At 35.6% G+C, this 25,014-nt stretch overlaps 4 protein-coding genes, 2 long non-coding RNA genes and 2 other non-coding genes across 13 annotated transcripts; 5 read left to right on the forward strand and 3 right to left on the reverse strand.

Annotated features, from left to right (window-relative positions):
• Window positions 1-1,085: 1,085 nt before the first annotated feature.
• Window positions 1,086-3,171, forward strand: LOC124179858 (signal recognition particle 19 kDa protein). Its single transcript, XM_046564670.1, has 2 exons — window positions 1,086-1,225; window positions 2,176-3,171. The coding sequence occupies exons 1-2, from the start codon at window positions 1,179-1,181 to the stop codon at window positions 2,567-2,569; spliced, it is 441 nt and encodes a 146-aa protein (XP_046420626.1). The 5' UTR covers window positions 1,086-1,178; the 3' UTR covers window positions 2,570-3,171.
• Window positions 3,172-5,585: 2,414 nt separating this feature from the next.
• LOC124179857 lies at window positions 5,586-8,360 on the reverse strand. The gene is made up of 5 exons (XM_046564669.1): window positions 8,237-8,360; window positions 7,610-7,735; window positions 7,310-7,447; window positions 6,795-7,189; window positions 5,586-6,562 (listed from the first exon to the last, which is right to left on the reverse strand). The coding sequence occupies exons 1-5, from the start codon at window positions 8,292-8,294 to the stop codon at window positions 5,960-5,962; spliced, it is 1,320 nt and encodes a 439-aa protein (XP_046420625.1). The 5' UTR covers window positions 8,295-8,360; the 3' UTR covers window positions 5,586-5,959.
• Window positions 8,361-9,489: 1,129 nt separating this feature from the next.
• Trnah-gug lies at window positions 9,490-9,561 on the reverse strand. Its single transcript has one exon. It is a non-coding gene; the product is annotated as a tRNA-His (tRNA).
• A 463-nt stretch (window positions 9,562-10,024) lies between these two features.
• Window positions 10,025-10,097, forward strand: Trnaa-agc. Its single transcript has one exon. It is a non-coding gene; the product is annotated as a tRNA-Ala (tRNA).
• A 1,159-nt stretch (window positions 10,098-11,256) lies between these two features.
• Window positions 11,257-12,393, forward strand: LOC124179694. The gene is made up of 2 exons (XR_006870137.1): window positions 11,257-11,883; window positions 12,232-12,393. It is a non-coding gene; the product is annotated as an uncharacterized LOC124179694 (long non-coding RNA).
• Window positions 12,394-14,940: 2,547 nt separating this feature from the next.
• On the forward strand, window positions 14,941-16,766 carry LOC124180935. Its single transcript, XR_006870339.1, has 3 exons — window positions 14,941-15,261; window positions 15,564-15,645; window positions 16,676-16,766. It is a non-coding gene; the product is annotated as an uncharacterized LOC124180935 (long non-coding RNA).
• Window positions 16,767-18,708: 1,942 nt separating this feature from the next.
• On the forward strand, window positions 18,709-21,545 carry LOC124180933 (protein PET100 homolog, mitochondrial). Of its 6 annotated transcripts, none has more exons than XR_006870338.1 (4): window positions 18,709-18,808; window positions 18,901-19,055; window positions 19,186-19,612; window positions 20,563-21,545. XR_006870338.1 is itself a non-coding variant. In XM_046566879.1 (3 exons), exon 2 carries the CDS (start codon window positions 19,196-19,198, stop codon window positions 19,433-19,435), a length of 240 nt encoding a protein of 79 aa, XP_046422835.1. In that variant the 5' UTR covers window positions 18,733-18,808; window positions 19,186-19,195; the 3' UTR covers window positions 20,565-21,545. The 6 variants fall into 6 exon arrangements, 2 of the variants coding, with proteins under 2 accessions (XP_046422835.1, XP_046422834.1); XR_006870336.1 differs by lacking the exon at window positions 18,901-19,055 and having other exon boundaries at window positions 18,733-18,808; window positions 19,186-19,435; window positions 19,537-19,612; XM_046566879.1 differs by lacking the exon at window positions 18,901-19,055 and having other exon boundaries at window positions 18,733-18,808; window positions 19,186-19,435; window positions 20,565-21,545.
• Window positions 21,546-21,682: 137 nt separating this feature from the next.
• Window positions 21,683-24,974, reverse strand: LOC124180932 (major facilitator superfamily domain-containing protein 9-like). The gene is made up of 5 exons (XM_046566877.1): window positions 24,843-24,974; window positions 24,244-24,375; window positions 23,851-23,980; window positions 23,537-23,746; window positions 21,683-22,786 (listed from the first exon to the last, which is right to left on the reverse strand). The coding sequence occupies exons 1-5, from the start codon at window positions 24,882-24,884 to the stop codon at window positions 22,068-22,070; spliced, it is 1,233 nt and encodes a 410-aa protein (XP_046422833.1). The 5' UTR covers window positions 24,885-24,974; the 3' UTR covers window positions 21,683-22,067.
• Window positions 24,975-25,014: the final 40 nt, after the last annotated feature.

Raw genomic sequence — 25,014 nt, forward strand, 5'->3', positions numbered from 1 at the left:
GTTCCTCTACGTGGCGCTAGTAGACTTTTGACATGCTCGCCGCCCTCGCTGACCGCGCACAAGCTTGTCAGACAACTACTAGCGCCACTAGTGGTGGAAATTGGCGGCAGAATCGAGGGACATTTTGCGAAGCACTTTTAGCAGCGTGTGTCAGGGGGATGGCCACGACCTATTTCGTAAGCAGCGCTGCTGCTGCGTAAAATTACCAGACTGATGCTAGTGAAAACTAGTAAGTTACGAAACCACTGCTGCTTTTTACTGCTCATGAAATGGCACCATAAATCCGGTACCAACGGCGTCAAAATACCCTAGATCTGTGTTGAATAATTGTTGTAACGTTGAATCTGCGCGGGGAAAAGATGAGCGGGTCTTTTGAGTATCTTCGGAGTTGTAGCGATAATGTTACGGGATTCGTGTTCTGAAGAATACACTTAATTTTTGAAATATTGAATAATTCCAATATCAATGCGAGGTACAAAAAATGAATTATGGAAATTAGGTGTTACGCAAATTGCATGTTGACGTTACTGTTATGTATTAATAAATGAATAATACTCGACTTAATGACCGTTGTGTGTTACGTACGCAACACGATATGGCGTTACCGAGCAGGGTAACGTTCGTAAGAAAAATAATTTCCTAATAATATAGGAATTTCTTTGAACAGTTCGTAGAAAATTACTTAAAGACTTTGCTCTCGAAGAAAGGGGCGTGTTGTAGGAGTTCTAGGCACACCATGTCGTGTTCGTGAATTGACTGACAGTACTGAAAATTCCCTAGGACAGAGTCAGAGCTATCCACGAACTTGTAAGCGCAAAAGAGATGAAAGATTGCTAGTACTGTCAGTCAATTTTCGAACACGGCCTTAGAAACGCTGGCTTAAAAAACCAATTATATGGAGTCCAATTGTAACGAAATAGGAATACCCAGACCTGTGTAGAAGACCGTGGCGCGGGTTTACATAGGCACGAACACGCGATGAGCGGTAATCAATCAGAATGCTTGAAATCTAGTGAACACTATATTTCCGGCATTTTGATTGGTTGCCGCTTGACTGCATTCCGTGACAACGTGCACATGTAAACTCGCCCTTATGAAGTACATGCCTGAGGGAAAAGTGTGGGAAGTCACGGTGTCATATTAGAAATCTGCATGGTGAAGACTCAAGAGTGTTCAACATGGCGCTGACTTGGAATCCACAAAAGAAGCATAGTGATCTCGAGAGGTAGGTTTTCCAGCCTCCAGATATTCTGATGTTTCAATATCAGTTTTATTCCATAACTGCATTTGCGTGTTTATTTCTCCTCTTCCCACCATGTCAAACCGAAAACATTTTACTAAACTCGATTTTTAACTTACCATCTGTCTCATAACCTTTCACCCGTTGTTATGGTAACATACGATGAATACATTCCAAAGCTAAGTTATTCAGAGGGTTTAATAAGTCGTTTCGTATGTGTAAAATTTTGAGAAAATTCTACAACTATGGTTGGAAAATTCTTCTCTAACAGAAAAAATAAAAGAACTCACAAACTTTTAATATACATGATATAATACCATTCTTTTTTCTTTCCTCCAATATCCCTGTATAAAACAATACCATATACTTCAGTTTTAGTCAAAGTAGAAAGCCATATGAACTTATCTTCTAAATTTCGGCTCTATGAAGAAACTTATTTTTGCCAAATGACTCATGTACTATTATTAAGGAAAGGGCAGCGTGCTGACGAAATGAGCACATCGTACCCTCCAATTTTCTTCTCTCTAAAGTAACAAACTTTGGGAAACGATAGTGTCTACAATCGTGTATGTGAGGTCACTGAACGATATTAGAAAATTTGACTAAACTACAGTACACTTACAATAGATTTCTGTTGCCTCACCTTCAAGGTATGGTATGTTACTGATGTCTAAATACCATTCATCATTATTTTCACGTCAATTTCTCAATTACGAGATACACAGTAATGTAGATAATACATTTTTTCAAAATTTTAAACGATTTCATTGCTGTAGAGAACAATAAAAATTAAAATACGGGTTGCTTACTTCATTTGATACTCCGATATCCCCCTAACAACTGCTGATATTTTGCAACCTCAGCTCATGAGAAATAGTTTAGTTATTTTTCAAACTAAAATTATTCCCTCGCCTGAAATCTAATTTTTATTCTAGGTGGGTATGTATTTACCCAGTTTACATAAACAGTAAGAAAACATTGGCTCAAGGTCGCAAACTAGCAAAGGACAAATGTGTTGAAAATCCGACCCATCAGGAGATTCGTGATGTTCTGTCAGCTGCAGGACTCAGAGTAGGAGTAGAAAATAAACTACATCCAAGAGAGCGAAGCAAGGAATTATTGTTTCGAGGTCGTATAAGAGTTCACCTTAAGAATGATGATGGTACACCAGTTCAACCAAATTTTCCTACAAGAGATTCTGTTCTTCTACATTTGGGCACAACTATTCCTAAGCTGAAGATTCGTCAGACCAGGCAAGCATCAGGTGATCAGTCATCCCAGCAGTCCTCATCTTCTACAAAAAAAGGAAAAGGAAAGGGGCGTAGATAAATTTTCATTTTGATACATTACTGCTTCTTTTTTTTTTTTTTTCTATCGTGTATAACGCTTATGAATGCAAAGTGGTACCAAAATTCAAACGATTTACATATGATGACACGAAAACGCTCAATATCGCAGAGACAATAGAAAATGGGAGATGAGTATATTATTATCGTTTGAATGCAGGCCTATTGATTGTTATATTATAATTATTAAAATGAAATCAGCCATGCAAGATTATATAGTTGTAGATATATGTGTATACTGAATTTTAGATTGATAATATGTAAATACAAATAATTTACTTGGTTAAATCATCGAGCAAGATGGAATAAAAATGAGGCTGAACCCAGCAGCAAAATATGTTAAACTTCTAATTCTTTTAAAAATTATAACGCCATTCAGTGTTATTATTTAAATTCTGTAAAAAATATTAGCTTCTCATAACATTTAAAACAATTTTAGTTGTAGGCTTCTACTGCCTTATTTGAATCAACGCTAGTACATACTACTGATAATAATGGCATACAGCCTCCCAGGTTCAGTTTTCAGAAATGATGACATTTGTTTCTATATTCGTGTGGCATTTTAAGTAAACTGAGTCATCTTTCTTCCCTGATATTTCCAATTTTCCATGAAACTAAACTAAACACGTCGCTATATTCTGAACTGAAATTTGTATACAGATCAGGTAGCCCAGGACACTTATGGGGTCTGCTAAGTAATTTCGGGTAGTTCAATACATTTTGACTCCCTCAAACGAAATTCACCAGATAATTTTTCAAAGTAACGGTGATTAACTGCTGTAGAAAAACAAGACATCAAATATGTATGGAAAAATTACAAAGTTAACGCAAACGTAAGAACAGTACACCGTGCATCATAGATGCAAGGTAGGTCTTTTTACGCTGGGTGTATAATAAAACCTATCTCCATGGTGCACACCATACTTTACGTAATAAAAGTATGCACTTACAAGTTTCTTCGAGCTTGTGTTTTAGAACCGACTGCACATGTGCGGTGCATAAATTTGAGCATTTTTAATAGTGACACAAGGTTAAGCTACTCTTTATTGTATTGCTGCGTCCGCTACTATAAACAAGAACTAAACGCATGCATGAAAAAACGTATAAAACATGCTTGCATTACATGAAACAGTTTTTATAAAGTGTTCTTCTCTTGCAAGTATATTTTGCTGAGTTTGCCGTTATGGTATGAAATGCTTCGTCTGTAATAAACTGTCATTTAACTACGCTATAACAGCATTTTACACCTGATTGAAGTTTTTTCTTCAAGTCGATAATATTCTTCTACCAACTTGTTAATTTAAATACTTACTGCGATTTTTGAAAAAATGATACTCCGTTGGAATCGATTGGGACCAGATAGAAGGACAAAAATATTATTAAAAAAATGATTACCAAGTTGTATTCCAGAATACTACAGAATGTTATATTAAAGTAGAACTTGGTTCCATTTTTTCAGCAAAATCAATTGTACTCGAAGACATGAAAACTCTGATATAGAGATTGTTTTATGCACTTCTTGATATTAAATAGATTCCAAATATATTTACCTCTAAGACAAAAAAAAATACAGAATTCTTATATTATAGTTTCAAACTATATTTTCTGACGATGGCTGGCTGGGCCCCGCCGAAACGTCGCAAAAAGAACTTCAACGGTTTTTCTCCTGTCAAAATTGACCTTTCCCGACGAATTCCTCACTCATATAATGCTTACATGAATCACAATGGAAATATCCGTTAGTCGAAAGTAGATATGTGATTTGTCTGCGCCCAGCTCTGTATTGAAGTTTGCCTTTTAACAGTCAAGAATAAGACCTATGCGAAAAAATGTTGAGTCTTCCGTAAAAGATATTTACAAATTTTCAAATATTTTATAAGTTTAAAGTGAGTTTATTCTAATAAAATTACGAAAAACAAACGTTTCTTTTACTAACTTTCACTGAAGTTACCATCATAATGGTTCTTCACAGTTTTCGCTTCAACTAACAAATTTTAAAATATCTGGAGAGACAAAAACGTCTTCGTCCATAGCACTGATATAGGTATATATAAACTGACGTCGTCCGTAGCTTTCCCTTTTGGTCCTTTTCCCCTCTGAATTTAGTACTGTTCAATGTACTCCATGCCAAAGTTTTACAAAAAATTATTCACCCGTAGTACATATATATTGATGGTATTTAAAATGAATCCTCTTACTAAATTTATTCTCTTTCCGAACCATTGATTTGGCTGAAAAATATGAGGTTTCGTGATTCTAACCCAATTATACCATACGCTTCTAATAAATTTGAATTTTTTTTACGTTTCCAGCAAAACATATAATATATGGATTCGTGTGTTAATTATATGATGATATCTATATTTGGCTATCCCAAATAATATTTATAACCCTTCAACACAATCTTTTGTGTGGAAACCTCTTACTTGGGTGCCGAAATCTAATGCTTGCATACACGGTCATATAGGTAGAATGGGGCTGTTGTACATTTTTTCGCGGTCGAGATACGTGGACTCCGATAATTCCAGATATATACGACATTGCGTCGAAATTGAGTACAGCCAGTGCTACAGCCCCCATTAGATAGGAATGGATTAGAATGCGATAGATATATAATGAATAGAAAGTGTTCTTCCTCTAGAGCACAACTGTAAGAATGTCTGTAAGTGTGTTTTTTGGAATCTTACGCTTCTGATGCGAAGCCCGTAAGACAGTCAATGACCGTCTAATAATTGAAATGCGGATATGCATTATCATTAATCACGAGGACTTTTCATTGTTGAAGATATAAATTTGAAAAACTGGTAAATTCGAAAAATTAACGACGGAGCCGCCTTCAGGGTGGCTAGGTGGTCTAGTGGAGTAAGGCTCCGGTAAAGCATCACTAGATACCAGGTTCGATTCCTGGCTCCGTCGTTAATTTTTCGAATTTACCAGTTTTTAAAATTTATATCTTCAACATAGAAATGTAATAATGTTTGAATATTGATATCCTTACTAGCATGCTACAAAAAATGATATAATGTCACAGAGTTAGGTAACATCGTAATGTACTTTGAAGATATCCAATTTCTATAAGCATATTCTTTCTACTGCAGTTAATATAGTTTTTAATTTATTGCGAAAACTACTGAAGATACAAAATTCAGAGTAAATATAATGATATGTTATTCTACTTAAAATACGTCATTATTGTAGATCTTCATCTTAAATGAAATTATACATACGAATCAACGAGATGCGTGGATTATTTACAATTAAGTATGCATAACAAAAATAATATTCTACCTACGTAACCTATATAACATCATAAAATCTGTATTGAAGAAGTCTGCTCCGGAAAGTACATTTTACTTCTTTGAATCCGTTTTTCTTACGCAGCGCCATATGGATCGTCCGGATGTCCATAACGCGAGTCAACTTGATCTGCAGGTGTAGAGCGGCTTTCTTTTGTTTTAAATCTGTTCAGTCTCCGTTTTAGTTTATACTTTGAGGAACCAACAGTTTGATCTTTGATTTCTTCTGGATCCGCTGCATCTCCTTTAACATCTTTATCGACTTGTCCATTCCTACCAAGGTGTTGCCTATCCTCGCGATGTAAGCCTACTGGATTTGCCTCTCCCGTAACTTCTTCGTCCGGCATTCCATTTTTATCTTGACTATTCTCCTGTCCAGCGGCCGAATCCCCTAGATGGGGGTTACTTTCTCCAAGTAGTGACGTTTGACAATTCGAATAAGGAGATAGACCCACGACGTTGTTTTCTCGGGACTGAGAGTTTCGATCTCCATCTATAGACTTATAGTGGTACGACTGCATGCCCAGCATTTGCGATCCCCCTGGAAACTGGGCCCCATAAGGTGTACGAATAAAGTAGGCGTATGGATTCATGCCCAGCATTAATGGATGCAAATTATATGACTCATACATTCTCCCTGATGAGACTCCCCCGATCTCATCCTGATTCGGTGAACCAACCTGATGGAAAGTAGTTGATGACATTTTGTTAAACGCAAATAGTAATAAAATTCATTTCTATTACAGTATACATATAATTTCATATAAATATGTGACAGTAATCGGTAAGCATTTCAACAAACAAATATGAAGAATTATTTAACTTTTGATAATACATGTTGCAATCATGGTTATTAACTGTACGAAGGAATTCAACATTAAATTAATTTATCGAGAATACTTATTTCCCTACAAAATTTGCTTGTCCCGATTCATTGTCAGTCATCGAAGTAATTGCAGGGTTCGGTTGTCCCAAGAAGCTTTGCATTTCAGTGCCATCCCGTACTCCCGTACAACTTTCGTCTATAGTCATCATATTGTGCGGCTGATACCAGTTAGCCATTGCTGCTACCATGTAAGGATCTGTTTCCAAAAATTGATATGGCGCCCCAACGACAGCGGAATTCATGTTCGACTGGTCCCCAGTGATCTCTGCCTGATCGCCGCTTGTAGCCTCACTTGCGCCAACATTTTCCTGCCTAGATGAGGAATCAGAATCCCCCGTTGATTCTGCCTCCGGGTTTCTCGACCCCAGGAGCGAAGCTAACCCGTTCCCCATGAAATATCTTGCGATTAAATCGCCATTACCTGTTAATCATATATACAATAATTATAGATCTTTTTTGCGAAGTTTTGATTTTGGAAATATCGCTTCAATAATAGTGATAAGCATAACAATCCAACTTATCAAAATTAAACAATTAACACCTCGAGTCCTCAACCGTCGCAGCGGAGATACAGCACACCGAGCGGGACGATCTGCTTCAGGATTAGCGAGATCGCAGGATACTATGTCTACTCCAAGTTCCTGAGCTTGCCTTCTCATTCGGTGAATGCATTCGGCACCTAATAAATAATTTGTTTGACGTAATCGTTGTATTAGTTATTATTATTTCAATGGAAAAAATTGATCTTCACCCACAAATCAAACACTACCACAGTTTACCAATAGACAATACGTCGCATACTACCATACATTACATACTGCCAATAATTTGCAAAAAATACCTTGATCATTGTCATCGGCAACGTGGCACTGACAAATGTTGTGTTGAAATGTTGCTATTCCACCGCAGCTCTCGCACAAATTGATGCAAGTTTGCGCCCCATCGGCTGCAAGGACATTTGCTCTGCCTAAAATTCAACAGAGCAACGTGTGAAAAATAAGTTCTATCAAGAACTCCCAGACACAGAACATTGAAAAGATTTATTCTTCCGTCAAAACACCGTCTTTTTCATTTATTTTCATCTGAATACATTCTTAAAAAATTTAATAGACTAGAATTTTATTATTCGTTTTGAGTTGAATAGCAGCTGGAGTTATACCTTGGCAACTGCTGCAATACCACACCTTATTACTTTCACAGTTTCTATAAAACGACTGTTCAGTTAATCGTTTGGTTATTCTCTAAATTTCAATCAGTGAAAATTCACTGATTCCCAATTATAAGTATACCTCTAGGCAAAACTAGTGCATATACACTAACGATTCAGTGACTTTTCACTGATATTTCACTGATTTTCAATGTATATACATTGATTTTCTCCACTGGTATAAACTGATTCACATTTAGAGAGCAGCTAGAAATTTAAGTTACTGCAAATTATATTGTGTTGTTTTACATTAATACATACCGATGCTTTGGAACACAGTTAGTCCTAGCAATATCAAAGAACTTCGCGTTAGGATCATTCTTACGCTTGCCGTCTCATGAACTAATTCGGACAACTTCCGCCGCAGTATCTGACTCCTTTAAATCGAATGGTCAGAGCCTCAGCCTCACTTATAGTATTTTCGCTTTGGAATTTGCTGACTTATACTTACGATTTATTCAATGCATTGCTACACTTTGTATTCGGCACTCTGTATGTCGCAATCCCATTATTATTTTTAAAGATATATAAACAAAATACGAAATCTTATGCAAACATACGTATGATGAGTTATATTATTTGAATGAATATCAACTGCATTTTCATCAGATTTCAAAACAACGTATCCGAGTATAGTTATAAAAACTGCTATAATTCATTTCATTGATACGTCGTATATAGTCAGGTAAAAGGTAGATTACGTCAGGTTATTTTGTCATCCATCCGAGGCGTAAATATAACGAGAATGTCATACGCGGTCTCGCTGATTCTTTTGCATCACCCGTTATATATCGTAACCAAGTATGGACCAAATGTTTAAAGCGTTGTTAAAATTTGGAGTCATAATTACGCGGCTGTGCAATATGTTTAAATTGATTTACTTATCCCGCGATCTTCTTTCATCGTCTTTCTAGCGTTTACTGGTACGATTTAGAAGTCTAATAATTTTTAAATCCAGTCGAGATCAGATACTGATTATTCTAACTATACAAGAAAAACATGAGCCATATATTTACAAACGGTAGAATGTTCAATTTGAAATGAATTGCTGACACAGTCTTATCGTGATACATAGCTCATAAAATCATGTGCATATCAGTAACACGTATATATAGACGAGAACGGGTTTGAAATTTGATAAATGCCTTACCGCAGCCCAGTGCAAGTATAATGAATATTGTATAACGAAATATTATATAATAAGGAAACATAATAATGAATCATTGTAGAGTGAAATAAAATAATAAATTATATGCTGACGCATGATCCCCGTTGACCAATCGACCTGAAGCTTTAAACACGACTTATGTATTAAATGTGCCGTTGTATTACGTACGCATCACCGCGTGTAATACTTCAACACAAATTCAACGACTAACTGAAATCTTTACAGCCTATAACATTACAGTAACAATGTACGATATTTGAATGTTAGACGAATAAAAATAAATATTGATTGATGAAAAAATAAAAATAAAAAAGAAACACCTTCACCGTGACAATGTTATCAACATTGCCGTGACCAGGATTCGAACCTGGGTTACTACGGCCACAACGTAGGGTCCTAACCACTAGACGATCACGGCTACTGAAGGACTTGAAAGTACTGACAAATAATAGGTATCAGTATTGAGATTTACTTGAACTTTTTAACTAGAAATGAAAGTAATTGTTTCATTGCGAAGTGCACTATCCATCCCGTGTTAAATCGTTATAAAAATAATTGTGTGTCATGTAGTTGTTTTGCAGTCTCGGTGATTCAACTGTAAATTATTCGCGAATCGTAAAAAAAAACTCTCCACCTGTATCCACGTAAATTAATCATATATTGTTACAAGTACTCGTAATCAAGCATAATTCTCGTCCTTATGTGGTAGGTAATACAGAATATCATTAGTTACTGCGTTCGCCTTGTGCAAAAAATACTTATAGGAACATCCCGAAGTCTTTTTCGCTTTCATATTATCCTGATAAGATTTACTAGATTGCTTAACCAAGGTAAGAAATTTTTATTTGATCAGATATATAATTTACAGTTAACCTTTATCAGGGGGCGTAGCTCAGATGGTAGAGCGCTCGCTTAGCATGCGAGAGGTACCGGGATCGATGCCCGGCGCCTCCAGTTTTTTTTTACTCTCATACCTTACTGTTACACAGAATCACTGGCCGAACATGAACGATTCGCATTTTTTTCAAATCTAAAGCTGAATTATTCTGGCTTAAAGGTCTCTTTATATGGATATTACACACGCAAATTATTTCCGTTACACGTATAGGCGCCGAGGCGGAATACAAACAATGTATCAACGTAGTGGTAAATTCTCTATAGGTGGTAAAGAGAATATCTACAGCGATTCCTACTTTCCTAATAGAAACAGGGCTCCAGCGACCACCGTTGCTACCGCGGCGCGGTTTCGTCTACGATGATTATTTCGCAAACGGCCTACACGTATACTACATGCACCGCGTCGCGACCACTGTTTTGGTTGAATCACATTCTAGGTACGGCCTCCTACTTTCCTGATCCGGCGCGCTTCGCAGAGAGCCTACCCCAACGACTGCGGTGATGCTCATATACGTTGCGTGTTGTTTACCAATTCGATGAACGGCCCATTGCGAAATGAAGATGTGTGAACCACCGTCCAGTCATGTCAAAATTTGTTTTTACAATTAGCTTTTCAGGTCATATTGTCGGTTTGTTTATTTCATAATAATGATGTATTACGTAATATGAGATTTATAGGAGACAAGACTTACACCCGTATTCATTGTCCTTCCTTGAGGAACAAGGAATATACTTCATTGTACGGTGTAACCACACTTATTGGGTACTACAGTGGCAACGTGATCGATCTCGTCGTTAAAAGCGGATATTGTCATACCTGTGCCATCAAGAAAAATACATTGAACGCCGACGAGTTTGAAAATTGGTATGAGTACCATGAAGAAAATTGTTCTTCGAATCACGCAGGTTCGGCCGGGAAAATGGAAGTTGATTCGATATTGGAAATGTTCTCAAGGTCCATCGAGAAATTTGGAGTAATGTATAGTAATTGCATTGGCGACGGTGACTCCAAAACATTTCTTGGCATCCTGAACAGTGATCCATACGGTGACAAGTGCACAGTGACCAAAAGCGAGTGCGTGGGACATGTACAAAAGCGCATGGGTACTCGTCTACGCAACATGAGAAAACAAAAGAAGCTCGGTGGAAAGAAGCGGCTCACCGAGACTTTAATAAAAAAATTAACAATTTATTACGGTCCGGCGATTCGAAGAAACTTGAATTCTGTAGAAGGTATGAGAAATGCAATAATGGCGACACTTGATCATTATTGCTCTACAGATGAATTACCTCGCCACGACAATTGCCCGGAAGGCGCTGAAAGCTGGTGTGAGTGGCGCAAAGCTGTAGCGACAAACACCCTGGTTGCTTTTAAACATCCACCGCGTCTAATTGACGAACATGTCGAGAAGTACATTCGTCCTGTGTACGAGGAATTATCTAAGGACGAGCTGCTAACGAGGTGTTTGGGTGGACACACACAAAATGCGAACGAGACGTTCAATTCCACTGTGTGGCGCATCACACCTAACCTAAACACCTTCACTCAGGCATTAAAATCTTCGAGATTGCTGCTTACATCGCTGGAGGAATGTTCAATGAAGGTTACAGTGCAGCATTGAAAACCATGCAGTTACTGGATTTGAAAATTGGACAGCAATGCAACAATTTCGCCAAGGGAGCCGACGAGGAGCGCGTCACCCGAAAAAACAGGCGCGATTCATATTCAAGTAAAGAGGCCAGAACAGCCCGCAGACTCGAACAACAGAGCGAAAATTAGTTTTTTGAAGAGTCTGAAGGGCAACTCTATGGACCAGGAATCGCTGATTAGCATATTAATGCGGTAAGTTCAAGAAAATTACGATTTTTTATATACGAAAACTTTGACGCACGATTTCTCGGTTTTTCATTTTTACGATTTTTCCTAATTGGCGGGAAAGATAGGGAAAAAAGTAAAAGTCCTATCGAAACGAGACAAATTGCATTGTACTCGAGATTAAATTCTCTTCTAGTTGAACCTAACAAACCTTAAGAAAGTTAAGATTAACCCACTTTTTAAACAATCTAAAGTGAATTTTTTTTTTTAATTTGCGAAAAATTGTTGAATTTTTCACTTTTTGTTGAATTTTCTTGGTTTAACTAGAAGCTATACTATTGAGAAGTAAAAATTTTTTTGGGTTCTTTGTTTCAGATGGAAATTGCGACCTGCACCTTTCCCGTCGCACGATAAATGCACACTCGAGACGCCTCGGTGAAATGCTTGTACCAGGCATAATATGACATATATCTTAATGAAAAAATTTAAGAAGACTGCTGAAATATATAACAATAAAACCTGAAAGTTTCGTTTCAATCGGATGATTCTTTCCTTCCCAAAAAAATCCTTGAAAAAATCGAGTTTGTGAAGCCTCTAAAGCAGGCTCCCCCCTCAAGGAAGGACTTACGGGTGTTAGTTAGGTGTGTCACAGGTATAAAATAAAAGTGGCTGACAGCCTCCGACGTTATTCTGGTTGAATTCCAATTCACGCAAGACGGTATATTTAGTAAGATGGTATGTAGGTATAAAACCCGTAGACTTACACTCGGATAAATTGCTGTTGATACATTCAGCTAATAAGATGGTGCAAGATGCGTAGATCAACCTACAAAATGTCCTTCAAATGAATTGGAGCGGATGACGAATAAAAATAGACAAAAGGTCGGCTATGTTTGAATGGCTATAGATCGAAAAGGAAGCGAACTTGAAGTTGACATGCAGTATACAGTACTTCATGTTTACGAATGTCCTCTGAAATGTCAAGTATAAGGCAATTCGACTGGACAACCCGTCGTCACCTTATGGGAAAAAATGTGATCACTGGAAAGTGAAGTAAAAAGTTTTTGATGTTTTTCAGATAAATAATTGTTTATGTGAACGCGTTCATGTGCCGAATGAACATCGCTATCTCATACTTGAGTACTTGATGCCAGCTGATTATTAGCCTACTTGCAAATTATTGGCCTTTTTCTCTTGACAAAATAATAGTAATAGTTGACGTCGGGTGTTGCCTTTACCATGACATTTCAAAGGACATTCGTGCACTCAAACTCATTGTCAGTGTACAGTCGACAATAGACTCATAATATGCGAATTCCCAGTTGACTTGAAATAGTTAACTGAGAATTTCTGTCGATATTAAGTCAACTAACAGCCAATAGTGTGCTACCTAGTCCAGGAAATATAGGGACATGAGCGTTATTTTCTCAGGACAAGCTGATTCTTTTGGTATGGGTAGTAAAAATGGCGTACATGAACATATATCATATATCAACTTTGACGGCCTATATAACTCCGTTGTTTTCCAACGAATCTCAACAAACCTTTTTTCAAGATAAAGCTTTTGTCATGTTATTTTCATATCCGAATAGAAATATCCCGAATGGAAATTTCGAAGACGAAACTGTTCACACGTTTGTGAGCAGAATTCTGATACCTAACATATCTTTATCCCAACTCTGCCGTTACTACAGGTTATCGGGATTCTGTATCACTGCATATACAAAACATAATCATTAGCACCATGCACACCTCCCTGAGTGGATCACAATAGCGGGATACGAATGACTGACACCTGCGCACTGATCAGTTTTTTGCATAAATTTCAACGCCTGTCCGTCAAACTCGAGAAATACGTATGTACGTACTTTCTATTTCTACTCATGTGTGCGCATGTTATGCATGATCCAAACGGTTGAATGAATCATGTAAGCTCTTCACCGGTCGCGTTTTCGTTGCTTCCGAAAAGATTTAAGCAAAATGGTACTATTTGCCAAACTCGCATTTAATTTTACGTTTGACCAAATTTTACATTTGACATTATATTTGGTGAATTAACAAATTTCGAACTTTTTTTTGCCGATTTTGAAAACCATTTTAAAATAGAATATACACCGATCCTATCTTATTTTTCAATTGCTGAAATCGAACGAAGTTGCAGTTAGCAACGTTATCGTAACGAAACACTGGGGAAAAAATCACTATTTTCTTAATTTTACAATGATTTTGAAGAAACCAAAATTTTGAAATATGAGTGTGTTTTGTTTTATCATGGTGTATTGAATTTCAGACAATTTCAAAATCGCGAAATAACCGTTTTTCCTCAGCATGAATCACTACGATAACGTTACTAACTTCAATATGACAACATCGATGCTTTCAGAACACACTGCGCACTTTCATCAACAGCACAACAAATCACTTCCGGTATTCTCTTTTAGTTGGAATGCGAAATGAATGCAGTGTCTTATCAGAAGCCGTTATGTATAGATTTGCTTTGGAGGTTATGTTACCCGCTTCACTAGTTCATTGCAGAGGTAGGTTAGTAACGTCGTTCGAAAGCGTAGATGTTAGTACTTGACGACCACAAAATCGGTACATATGCTAATTTAATATAGTTTTCAAGATCGGAAGAAAAACAAGAAATTAAATTGCGCACCTGATATTCATGACAATATTAAAACTTTCTCATGTGGACACACTTTGCGAACTGTCTGGTCTCCTGTTGCCGCTGTTCAAATAATGCAAATTTGCGAGACGATCTTGTTTCGCGCCCTTGTGTCCCGCATCTTGAAAATGATAATCAGTTTATTTTCTTGCTACAATTGTAAGCACTCGTAGGTATTACGCATATTTATAAAGGACCGCCGAATTGTACATCGCCATGTATTTTCGCCGATTTTTGAGCAGGAAACCTCATTTTGCTATCTCTGCGTTCCTGGTAGGAGGATCTCTGTTTGATAGGTCGGGGCTGCAGCATGTCGATTAGAAGTTGACTACAACGCATCATACTGTCCTGGGAGTGGTGTCGACCAGTTAGCGGAATAACGTCAGACAGCTGTCGTCAAAATGATTTGGAATTACTTGGAAGAATTTTCATGATGATCTCCATCTGCACATTAACACAAGTTGATAGAATAGAAATTGCCAATAGTAATGTGTTACAATTGCAGTTAATTTCCGACATATACAAACGTAGTCTACACAGTAGCTGTTTGAAATATTTGAAAATTCGTGGCTGATGAATGAAATTTATGTATAATTATGAGTGAAATCGAATATAAGTTAGAATCAGAGTGATTATACCTAAAATTGTCACGCGTTATAAGTATATTCAACGTGTATAATGCATTTCTGCGGTAATTTTATTACAGTGTGGTAGGAAAGTTGGAATTTCACGAGCGGGTGAGTAAATTTTTGGTACAAGTATGTGATAGTATACAGTACATTGAAATGGCATTGTTCATATCGTACATTTTATTTTATTTTAATCTTTGACCATAAATCTTGAGCCATAACAACGAGGTGCACAGTCGCCGAATTTGACGCGCTTTGATACCAGGGCAACAGAAATGTCGAGGAAGTTACAGATAGTGGACGGGAGTATCCACGCAACCATTACTTGCACACTTGAATATACATATACTTATATATATATATATATATATATATATATATATATTTATATCAGAATCCTATCTTTGTAGGAATGCAACGGGTGATAATGCTTTATTGAGATTTCTTCAAACCCACCGCAAGGCTTTCAACTGTAGAGAGTACCGGCTGACGGTAAAAGTCAAGAATTTTGAAAGATTAAAATATCGGCGATAAATATATTTATGAATTACTTAAGTATCTGCAATAAATTATGTTAAATTGTCATATTTTCATCAATATAATTACCGCAATGTAAGATATTGAAAATCTATTCCACGTTTTAACCGCATACATCAACCGTGTTATTTTGTCTACTACAATTTTTGCTTAAAAAAAATTTATGAATATTGTTCGCTTACATTATACATTTACATTTACTTGTTACTCTGGGGAATACCGTCTTTGAACAGGAATATTCTAGTTGCGTTTCAGTAGTATATTATTAATATATATTATAGCAACGTTTATCGTAAAGTAACTAAAGGAAATCTAGATAGCGATAAACGATAGCAAGGAACGTGTGGTTTCCTGGGCAAGTTGAGCGTAGAGTAGACGGAGGTGGAGCTTAGAGATGTAAAAATACCGATATTAAGATTCTCAGTAAAAATACCAAAAAAATACTGTAATTATACCGTAAACTGACGTAATTTTTTTTCATGTAATCTTGTGTTGCGAAATTACGGTCTCAATTTTTTTCGACCGTTTTACGGTCAAAAATAGAGTAACCTCACCTATTTAGATGTAAAAGCACCGGTCAAGTTTTTTTTCCGCAAATTAACGGTCACTAACAAATATTACCGGTCATTCACAAAATTACAACTACATAGAATTAGCGTGGCATCTTTTTTCACCTCCCATAATCATAAATTTCGTTTTTTTTTTTTGGTTTTTTTTCTATAGAAAGCTATATAATATTCACAGCTGATTATCGATACATTGATAAATTTATTACAGTTTCGTTACAAAAATACATGCCTAAAAAGATTATTCTTAGATTTCTTCTTAGTTTTTCTTCGAATTTTGTAATCAACGAAAGGAAAAAAAGGTTTCTGAAGAACCAGACAAATAATTTAAAAATTCTCTTTCCACAAATTTTGGTAAGTGTATTGTTCTTACTTTCGTTTTAGTTGGATTCTAAAAATTCGTTTTCACTCTTTTGTAGATGACGACCCGAGGTTCATTTTGACTTTCTTCATCAAGATATGTATACTTCGTAACTGGCTGTTAAACAGTTTGACGAATAGCTGAACGTAAGTTCACGTGTCTTTCCATTTCTCTGTTCTCTCCTTTCTAAGCTTATGAATTCTTTTTCTCTGCTTTTCGGCTTTCAGATTAATCATTACTTTTCCATTACCTTGTATTAAATTTGTATTTTTCTTTCATTAAATGTTTAGTATGAGGGGATAAACGTCGACACTGTCGTAGATAAAAAGCTACAGAACGTACTGGAAATCATGAATACCAAGTCGTGATCGAGTAAAGTATTAATTCGGGTGAACTTCTCGATGTGTTTCCGGAATTAAGTCAACTAAATATCATTTCATTTGAAGTTTATGTATTGTTCCTCGAAGAGGCATGTTCGCTGATACAAAAAATTAGGTACTTGAAATAAAATAATGAATATAGCCAATAAAATATTTTCATCGATTGAATACCATACTTGGTTGATCTAACTGAAACTTGTTCGCAATGCAAAAAATTTTTATAACAACAAATTTAATTGCCTGTTGAAACCGTGGAACTTTCAACCCTAGGTGTGAAAACGGGTCACTATATATTTTCATCTCTTTATTTGACTCAACCGGCTATTTCCTCATTGTTTAAGTCACGCACAGGTTTCGAACTGTCAACCATGTATACCTATGTATATGTTGTGCCCGAATTGAAGTAAGATTATATTTGTCGATGGGACTGATATGTAGTTGGATCTGAGAAGGAATAACACGCTCAATTAATGTATTGAATACGATTAAATAAATAGAAATAGAGTCAGGAACAGGTGTGGAGGAAAGTCAAACGGAAAGAGGCGTAGGGGTGCCGGCAATAATAGTAATAGATATTATATATTAAGAAAATATCGGTATTGTAATTATGAAGCTGAAAAACGTTGCTCAAAATAAACAATTAAACTAAACACACCGACACTATTACAACTCGCAATTATAACATTAATCGCGCTTACTAACAAATATTCTCTTTTATAAATTATCGGACGTCTTTTTCGCCCTACGTTTACATGCGTACAATAATTCACCTGAATTAATGAGAACTGAGTTAAATTATGAAATTTAACTGAAATATTAAGAATGACTCGAGAAACAACTGAATCGAGGAAAATTAAATCATATTGATTTGAATTAAGTTCAATTTAAAAAATGAATTTGAATTAACAGGAAATACAAAAGAATGAACTGAAATTTTATTAAATTTACTTGCATTACTGTGAATTCTCGCGAATTATACAGCAAAAAATTAAAACCCATGATTTTAAATAAATCGTGTTAGATGTATTAAAAAAAAAATTGATATGAATTAATAAACTCAATTTGAAATATAAAAAAACTGTAAATTAAATTGCATGAATTAATTTGAATTATTTCAACTCAAAAAATTAGTGAGTGAACTCAAATCTCGGATTATTTTACCTTCTGTTAGATTAACATTGCTGAATTTGGCTTAAATGAATTTGCATAACTGAAACGTATACGGGCGTTCTTGAAAGATATCCTATGATGTCAGAGCCTGGTAGTCGGCGCCGTCGGTGCCATTTTATTACTACATAACCGAAGTTTTTAATTTTAATGGAGGCAAATCGTAATTCTTGGGTTTTCCAATTACTCACGTCACATAAATTAATTAAACATAGTCAATAATATACCTGTTCTACCATCCACACACGAATAAACACGGTCAAAGGTCAGCTGTTAGCCTGGTTGCATTACTTTGATTTTTTTACATCAGATGACATACTGCAAAGTGAGAATCCCAGTATGAAAATTTCAGGCGGTTCCTGGTGGTCAGTACATAGGCATCGTCAGGAACATTATATTATTCGACTCTGCATGATCTGGGTACATACAGTGAGCAATGGGAACATCACTTCTTGTTGCCACTACGTACCGACCGAGTGCCGACCTGAGTTATTATACTCTTTGGACTTGAGTTGCGCATACAGGGCAGAAGGGATGCAGAGGGCGCCACTTAACGATGAATTCATCTCTGCAATTTTTGATTACGATAAGCCCCAAAAGGCTAGCAATCTTTACACATCTTCATTCTTCAGTCAACGACAATTGTATGTTATTCGTTCAGTTAACCACAATGAAAGAAACAGAAATTGAAATTTCATCACTTCAAGTAACTCTACAATTTTCAACGGCATTCCAGAATTAATTAATGCGACCTGTGAATACAAATTCTCAAAACGCAAATCTCACGGTGAATTTAACCCAACTCTCAAGACAAACTATCCGGCTAGGGCGCGACACGAAGTTGACAAGATATAAAAAATTTTGTGCTGAAGTGCAGCGGGTTCTAACGATGTAAAGTTACTGCATATTTATCTTTACTGGCCAATGTCATTTATTAATTTTTTTTCATTTTAAATATAAGGTTACTTTGAGGTTATGTATGTTTTTTGAGTTGCGTTATGCAATCTCCTATCTTTTTTAGAATTAATGCAATGGGGAACTGGCAATTAGAAGTCGCTAAAATGGTGTTGTACATGGCATTTCCAGTGGGTATGTTCCACTACTTTAACCAGCCAGAAGTTTATGAAAATTGGGTCACAAAAACGAAACGTGAAATCTACCCCATGGTCAACAAAGAAGAGGATGAGGCGTTGAGACGAAAAATTAGGGAAATACGTGAAAGACAGGACGCTAAGGCTTTTGAGGTGCTGGAATCTAGTTTAAATAAATAGGTAATTAGTATTTGTCATTCATCATTTATTTGACACTAAACGTTTCTTAATGCCGAGTTTTACAGCCAATAGAATATATTCAAAATTATTCATTCAACTAGGTTCTTAAGCTGTTAAAAATACTTTTCTAAAAAGCCAATGAGTTTCAAATATAAAGTAATGTTTATCGTTGCTGATGTAAGTTGTTAATTAAATTTATATTATAAATATTTATTTGTTACAACCATCCGTGTTCTTGGTGTTTGTATGATTTGTTGATTTTCTTTAATAAATTATATGATATACCTAACATCCAGAGACTATTTTCAACACTCATGATAGCAATGCAAAGATATTTGTATTTAGTATAAGATTCAATACAAATTGTGAAAAGTCCTTATATTTGCTATAACATTTGATCACCTCTGCACGAATTCTTGTATCATAAAAGATGTAAAGTCATGTAAAGCAGAAAACAAAAACTCTTAATCTATACATTTTATGTTTTATCACACTAACTGGAAGCATTTATAGTAGATGATTATTATTAGGTACTCATTCTTACTGAGGCCATAAGAAATAATGATCTGCTCTAAATTTGTTCGGCAGCATTTACGTTAAATATTTCGTAACCAATGTTGGAACATGCAAAGTTCTGCTCTGGTATATTCACCCTTTAACGCAGACTTCATAGTCATATTTTTTATAAGGTTGAAACTTGTCACCATAAGGTAAAAAAATGTTGCAAGAAAATTCACCTTTTCACAATTTTGAAATAACTCAGAAGAGTTGTTCACAAATATGATTATGTTAATTAGGGTGTCCCATATATAGGGTATTGACGAACTTCTTCAAACATACCCTCCAAATAAATTTCAAATGATTCAAAAACAATTGCCAAATTTTATCAAACTTTTATCTCATCTCTAACCTGTGCCAACAACAGGGTGAATTTCCCTGTTTAAAATATATGTGTTTCGGACACGTTCTCAGTAAATATTTTATTATAAAAGCAATATTGTTTAAACAATCTGTAACTGCGATGTATTGGTGGTCATTAGTATTACTATATGAGAAAAAATTCACATCATCATACCATTCAATCGCGACTCATTGTAAACCCTCAAAATCTGACTTTTTGCATTTAGAGGAAGTGCAAATTCGTAGCTGACAGGGAAGTTCGATGTTATTTTTGTACGTCGTTCTCATGCAAACCGGACGGTGCTGGCAATATAAAGGGATCGGTGCATTCACCAACGGGCTGTTCCAACCGAGGCTCAGACTCTATAATAAATCAACAACCTGATGTTTCAATAAGCCAACGATGATGCATGCCCAGCCTCCGAGAACTCAGACAATTTAATAACCCTTGAAGCCGAACAGATTTTCCAATATAGATTTCTGTAATAAGTAAGTATGTGAATAAAAAACCATTTTTCAGCATTTATTCATAGTAGCATAATTTTTTTTTTTTTTAATCCATATTATTTTATTGTGTTAATCCCGAAATATAAAAGACTTATTAGACTAAAATGTACAGCTGTATTTCATAAAAATTGTATGAATTTCTACATATTAATTATATTGATCATATGTACATATGTACAAAATAGAGATTTATGGGATTGAGTTATTGTAACAATGCATGTTAAGAAAATCCATTATTTCATAGCCAATGTATAATTTGAAATTCAGTAAACCATGATAAAGTAAAGTATGGTAATATTTTAAAAACTTGACTTCTACAAAGTCAATCTGTAATTGCAAAATAATGATTTTTTACCTAACGGTTCATGTAACGTTAACTTTATTAACTTCAACTTCATAGATATTTCACATACATCAGCTATCTGTACTTTAGAAAAATAATTTATATAATTAAAATTTAAATATTGCTTCACGTCCTGTATTATGTGTGCTACCTAACTTCGTCCAACAAATAAAAACCTTTATTCATATGTTTTGTGATTTGCTACAGTCAATAAATACCTCAGAGTACTTCGAGAATTGAAAATCATGTGTGTATATAAGCGATGATAGTTCTAACTGACTACAGGTATTATTGCAGTACTTTCATTGGTATATGGAATTATTAGACAGACATGAAATTTATTGCTAAACCTATTTTTAGCAGGATCAATAAAAAACTCGTCTGCATTTATCAATGTAGCATTTAGTTACAAGTAGTAAGAACTACAATGATGAAATTTTATCTTTAACAAAACTACAGAAACTACATATGCCACAACATACAAGGAGGGTCTTGTGAAAGGGCCTGGTTCCGAGCCACGCGGTCACTGCCAACGCTAGCAACAACTAAAAGTATTCGTTCACAACATTGACCCGCTACACTTGGCTCAGCTAAAAGTTGTGCATCTGTTGGGGCTGCTAGTGACCATGCGGATCAGAATGGATCCTCTTACGAGACCTTCCTGTAGATCAACTGTAGTTATTTTGAGCGAATAACTAAAATGAAATAATGCAACATCTTATGTATGTGTACCTTGTCAAAATACCTGATACTACAAGAATGACCAAATTTTTTTCTTCACACGGCATGGTTATACCCTCAGAAAATAATAGAATTCAAAGTATAAAGAGCAACAGAAGCCGTGGTTAATATTGTGCCTATTATTAATATTAACCTTTCAACTTAGTCAACCTTTAGTTGAATGGGTTTGTATTGTCTGACCATTAGTGAAACAATTATACCTAAACTGGATAATAATATACATAACAAAGTCGCGCTTCTAGTCCCGTACAGATCTCCCATCAAACCTGCAAGCAACGGTGCTACAAAACGGGCAATATTAGATATGCTGTTGCTAGTACCAACCAAAGAGCCTCGCTGCGTTGGAGAACATCGTTTTAAGACCATGTCCATTCCGACTATTCTTACTAAAGAGCTAGCTGCTGTAAGTGGTATGATACTAAGCATGAAAAGATGCAAAGTTGGGGCAGTGAAAAGTCCTACATAAGATATTGTTATGATTATAAATCCATGTAAATTACGCTGCTGGAAGGTTAGATCGTTTTTGTAAAACTTCTGGTCTATCCAACCAGCTAATAAGCCTGCTAAAGATGCTATTAGACCTTGAAAAGAAATCGTATAGCCTGCCCAACGAGGCGAAATATTGTATGTCTCCTGAACATTGGCAAAATAATTTGATGTGAATATTGCATTAGAAACAGCCATTAGGAACTTTAGAGCAAATACATCCCCATAAATTATCCAATCAACATTGACTAAATGACGCACTACACACAACATTTGCTCTCTTATACTCAAGTACTGCTTTTTTTTAAGAGACGTCTTGGTTTCATCTGGTGACCCAGTTTCTGGTGGATCATAAAGAAAGAAATACGTCGTTCCTGAAAAAATTTCGAATGTTTTAAGTAATTATGAAATTACTAAAATGATCAAAAATTATTATGGATCAATGGCATTAACTTTTCCTATCAGTACGAAAGCTTTCTTTAATCGTAAAAGAAGGGGGTGCCCTAGTCGATTTCGACGTCGATGTATATATGTCCAAAAATCAAAATTCACATATCTCAAACGTAAAATAGGGCTCAACAGCCCCATTTTGGTATGCCATACTGAACAAAAATACTCCAACACATTTTCATTTGACGCTGAAATAAAGAAATGGCATCGATTCTAGGAACTAATTTTCTATTGCGATTTCGTAGTGTCTGTGCTATTTTGTATATTTCTGCATCAAATGATAGTGCATTGGAGTAATTTTCGTTCAGAACCGTGTATTGAATTGGGCTGTTGAGCTCTTTTTCGCGTTTAATTTATATGGAATCCCCTTTAAAGTCACATACATCAATTTCCTTGTAAAATCAGCCAGGAAACGAACTTGTACTTATAAAATTAATGAACCAATTAGAAAAAGATTATTGTTCCTCTCAAATTTTAGAATATTTGTTTTTAAATACATTCACGTAGAAAGTTGAATACATCTTTTTGAGATGTTATTCACTTTTAATTAATTTGACAGCTAATTTTACATCGAAATCCTGTAATGGTCTACTCAGAATTTATTAGGAAGGTGAAGGCAATATGTTCAAACTGGACTGTTGCAAACTGTGTATACAGTTATATATTAAGCATACCAATATTGACAGCAAACAATAAAGCAGTGCAGTAACACAAGTAAGAAAATCCATGTTCCAATTCTGCAAGGTGTCCACCAATTGCAGGCCCAACAATGAAACCCGCACTTGACAGAGCAGTCAAGCGGCCAGAGATCTTACTTTGTTCCTCTGGTAATACTCTATCAGCTACAATGGTCCGTGCCAAGACTTGGATGTGTTTGAAAGTACCTGGACAATAAATTCAATTGTACTGAAAAACTTTGTAAATAACTATATACTAAGTTTTAGGTGTAAGCGACCTGAATTCATAAATTAACAATAGAACTCATTACCCAAACCAGCTCGGATTATTAATATCACCCATAGGGATTTTACAATGCCCAGGAAAATGTAAGAAATTGCAGATACTGTCAGACTGATTAATAAGATTGCTTGTCGTCCTTTTTGGTCGCTCCAACTTCCCTGGAATAATGGTTTTATCATAAAAAATATCAAAAGCCCTACAGTTATTAATAAATTAGCATTTCGAGGCGAGCACAGTTATAATGTCGATCAAACTTTTGAATGCTTAGTGGTTTGATATACAAGTAGTTTTGCAATGACAGTTCCACTGCAGCATGATTATCTCATGCAGTGAAAGTTCAATCCGACATTCTCTTCGGCACTTATTGAAATTATTCAAATTTCCGAAGATTAAATATTATCACAAATGTTCAAGTACTAACGATAATAGGCCCACTGATAAGTTGAGTTCCAGCATACAGTGAACTGAAGAATCCAATTACAATATGAGATGCTCCCAGTGCCCTGAGATGTGTAGATAGCAGAGGTATAGACAGGCTAACAGCAAACAAATCCTGAAAAGTTGAACACTCAATTAGCTTATCATACGCAAAAAATTGGAAAAACCTATCAATACATATTATATTCAATTTAAACTGCTTCTTTATAGACGTAATGTAGAAAGTTCACTGTTATATATTTATCAATGGTTGTATGGATAAAGAGTCTCCTGGAATGCGATGGTGATATACATATATTTTTGAACTTGTTCTTCTCGTCCCGCCAGATATATAAGAAATACCACCGAACACAATTCACAATTAGTATCTTTGGATTCCTTGAACATATGTTCTTTGGCCTGAAGACTCGTAAATTGATAGTTGCAAAATTTATTTTTGTGATTATTGGTTATTTTTAGTGGATAAATGTATGATATTGAGATAATTCCCAAAATTAAATGAACGTAGAAACATCGGGCACACTGGGTACACGTTTCAAGTGGAAGGAGGAACTATAGCAGGTTCAGCTGTTTCACACTTACCACAAATGAAACGACGTAAACCCATGTAGGATTGAATTTCATTTTGTTTTATACGTCGGAAAAGTCTGATTTCTATAGCAAAAATCGAGGTGAATCGTCAACTCATGTCCACGTGGTGATAACTTTATTGTTCTGTAATCATTTACATAACTGATTTCCCAAAAAATCATTT

The sequence above is a fragment of the Neodiprion fabricii genome, chromosome 4, assembly GCF_021155785.1.
Source record: "Neodiprion fabricii isolate iyNeoFabr1 chromosome 4, iyNeoFabr1.1, whole genome shotgun sequence".
Lineage (NCBI taxonomy): Eukaryota > Metazoa > Arthropoda > Insecta > Hymenoptera > Diprionidae > Neodiprion > Neodiprion fabricii.

Bases quoted from the DNA above. Each gene is read 5' to 3' on its own strand.
- LOC124179858 (XM_046564670.1), top strand. From the start codon at position 1,179: ATGGCGCTGACTTGGAATCCACAAAAGAAGCATAGTGATCTCGAGAG. The intron at 1,226-2,175 runs GTAGGTTTTCCA...TTTTTATTCTAG, and splicing joins AAGCATAGTGATCTCGAGAG to GTGGGTATGTATTTACCCAG.
- LOC124179857 (XM_046564669.1), bottom strand. From the start codon at position 8,294: ATGATCCTAACGCGAAGTTCTTTGATATTGCTAGGACTAACTGTGTTC. The intron at 7,736-8,236 runs GTATGTATTAAT...GTTGAATTTTAG, and splicing joins AACTGTGTTCCAAAGCATCG to GCAGAGCAAATGTCCTTGCA. The intron at 7,448-7,609 runs GTATTTTTTGCA...ATTATTTATTAG, and splicing joins TGCCGATGACAATGATCAAG to GTGCCGAATGCATTCACCGA.
- LOC124180933 (XM_046566879.1), top strand. From the start codon at position 19,196: ATGGGGAACTGGCAATTAGAAGTCGCTAAAATGGTGTTGTACATGGCA.
- LOC124180932 (XM_046566877.1), bottom strand. From the start codon at position 24,884: ATGAAATTCAATCCTACATGGGTTTACGTCGTTTCATTTGTG. The intron at 23,747-23,850 runs GTAATGAGTTCT...TTTATTGTCCAG, and splicing joins AATAATCCGAGCTGGTTTGG to GTACTTTCAAACACATCCAA. The intron at 22,787-23,536 runs GTATGCTTAATA...AAATTTTTTCAG, and splicing joins ATTGTTTGCTGTCAATATTG to GAACGACGTATTTCTTTCTT.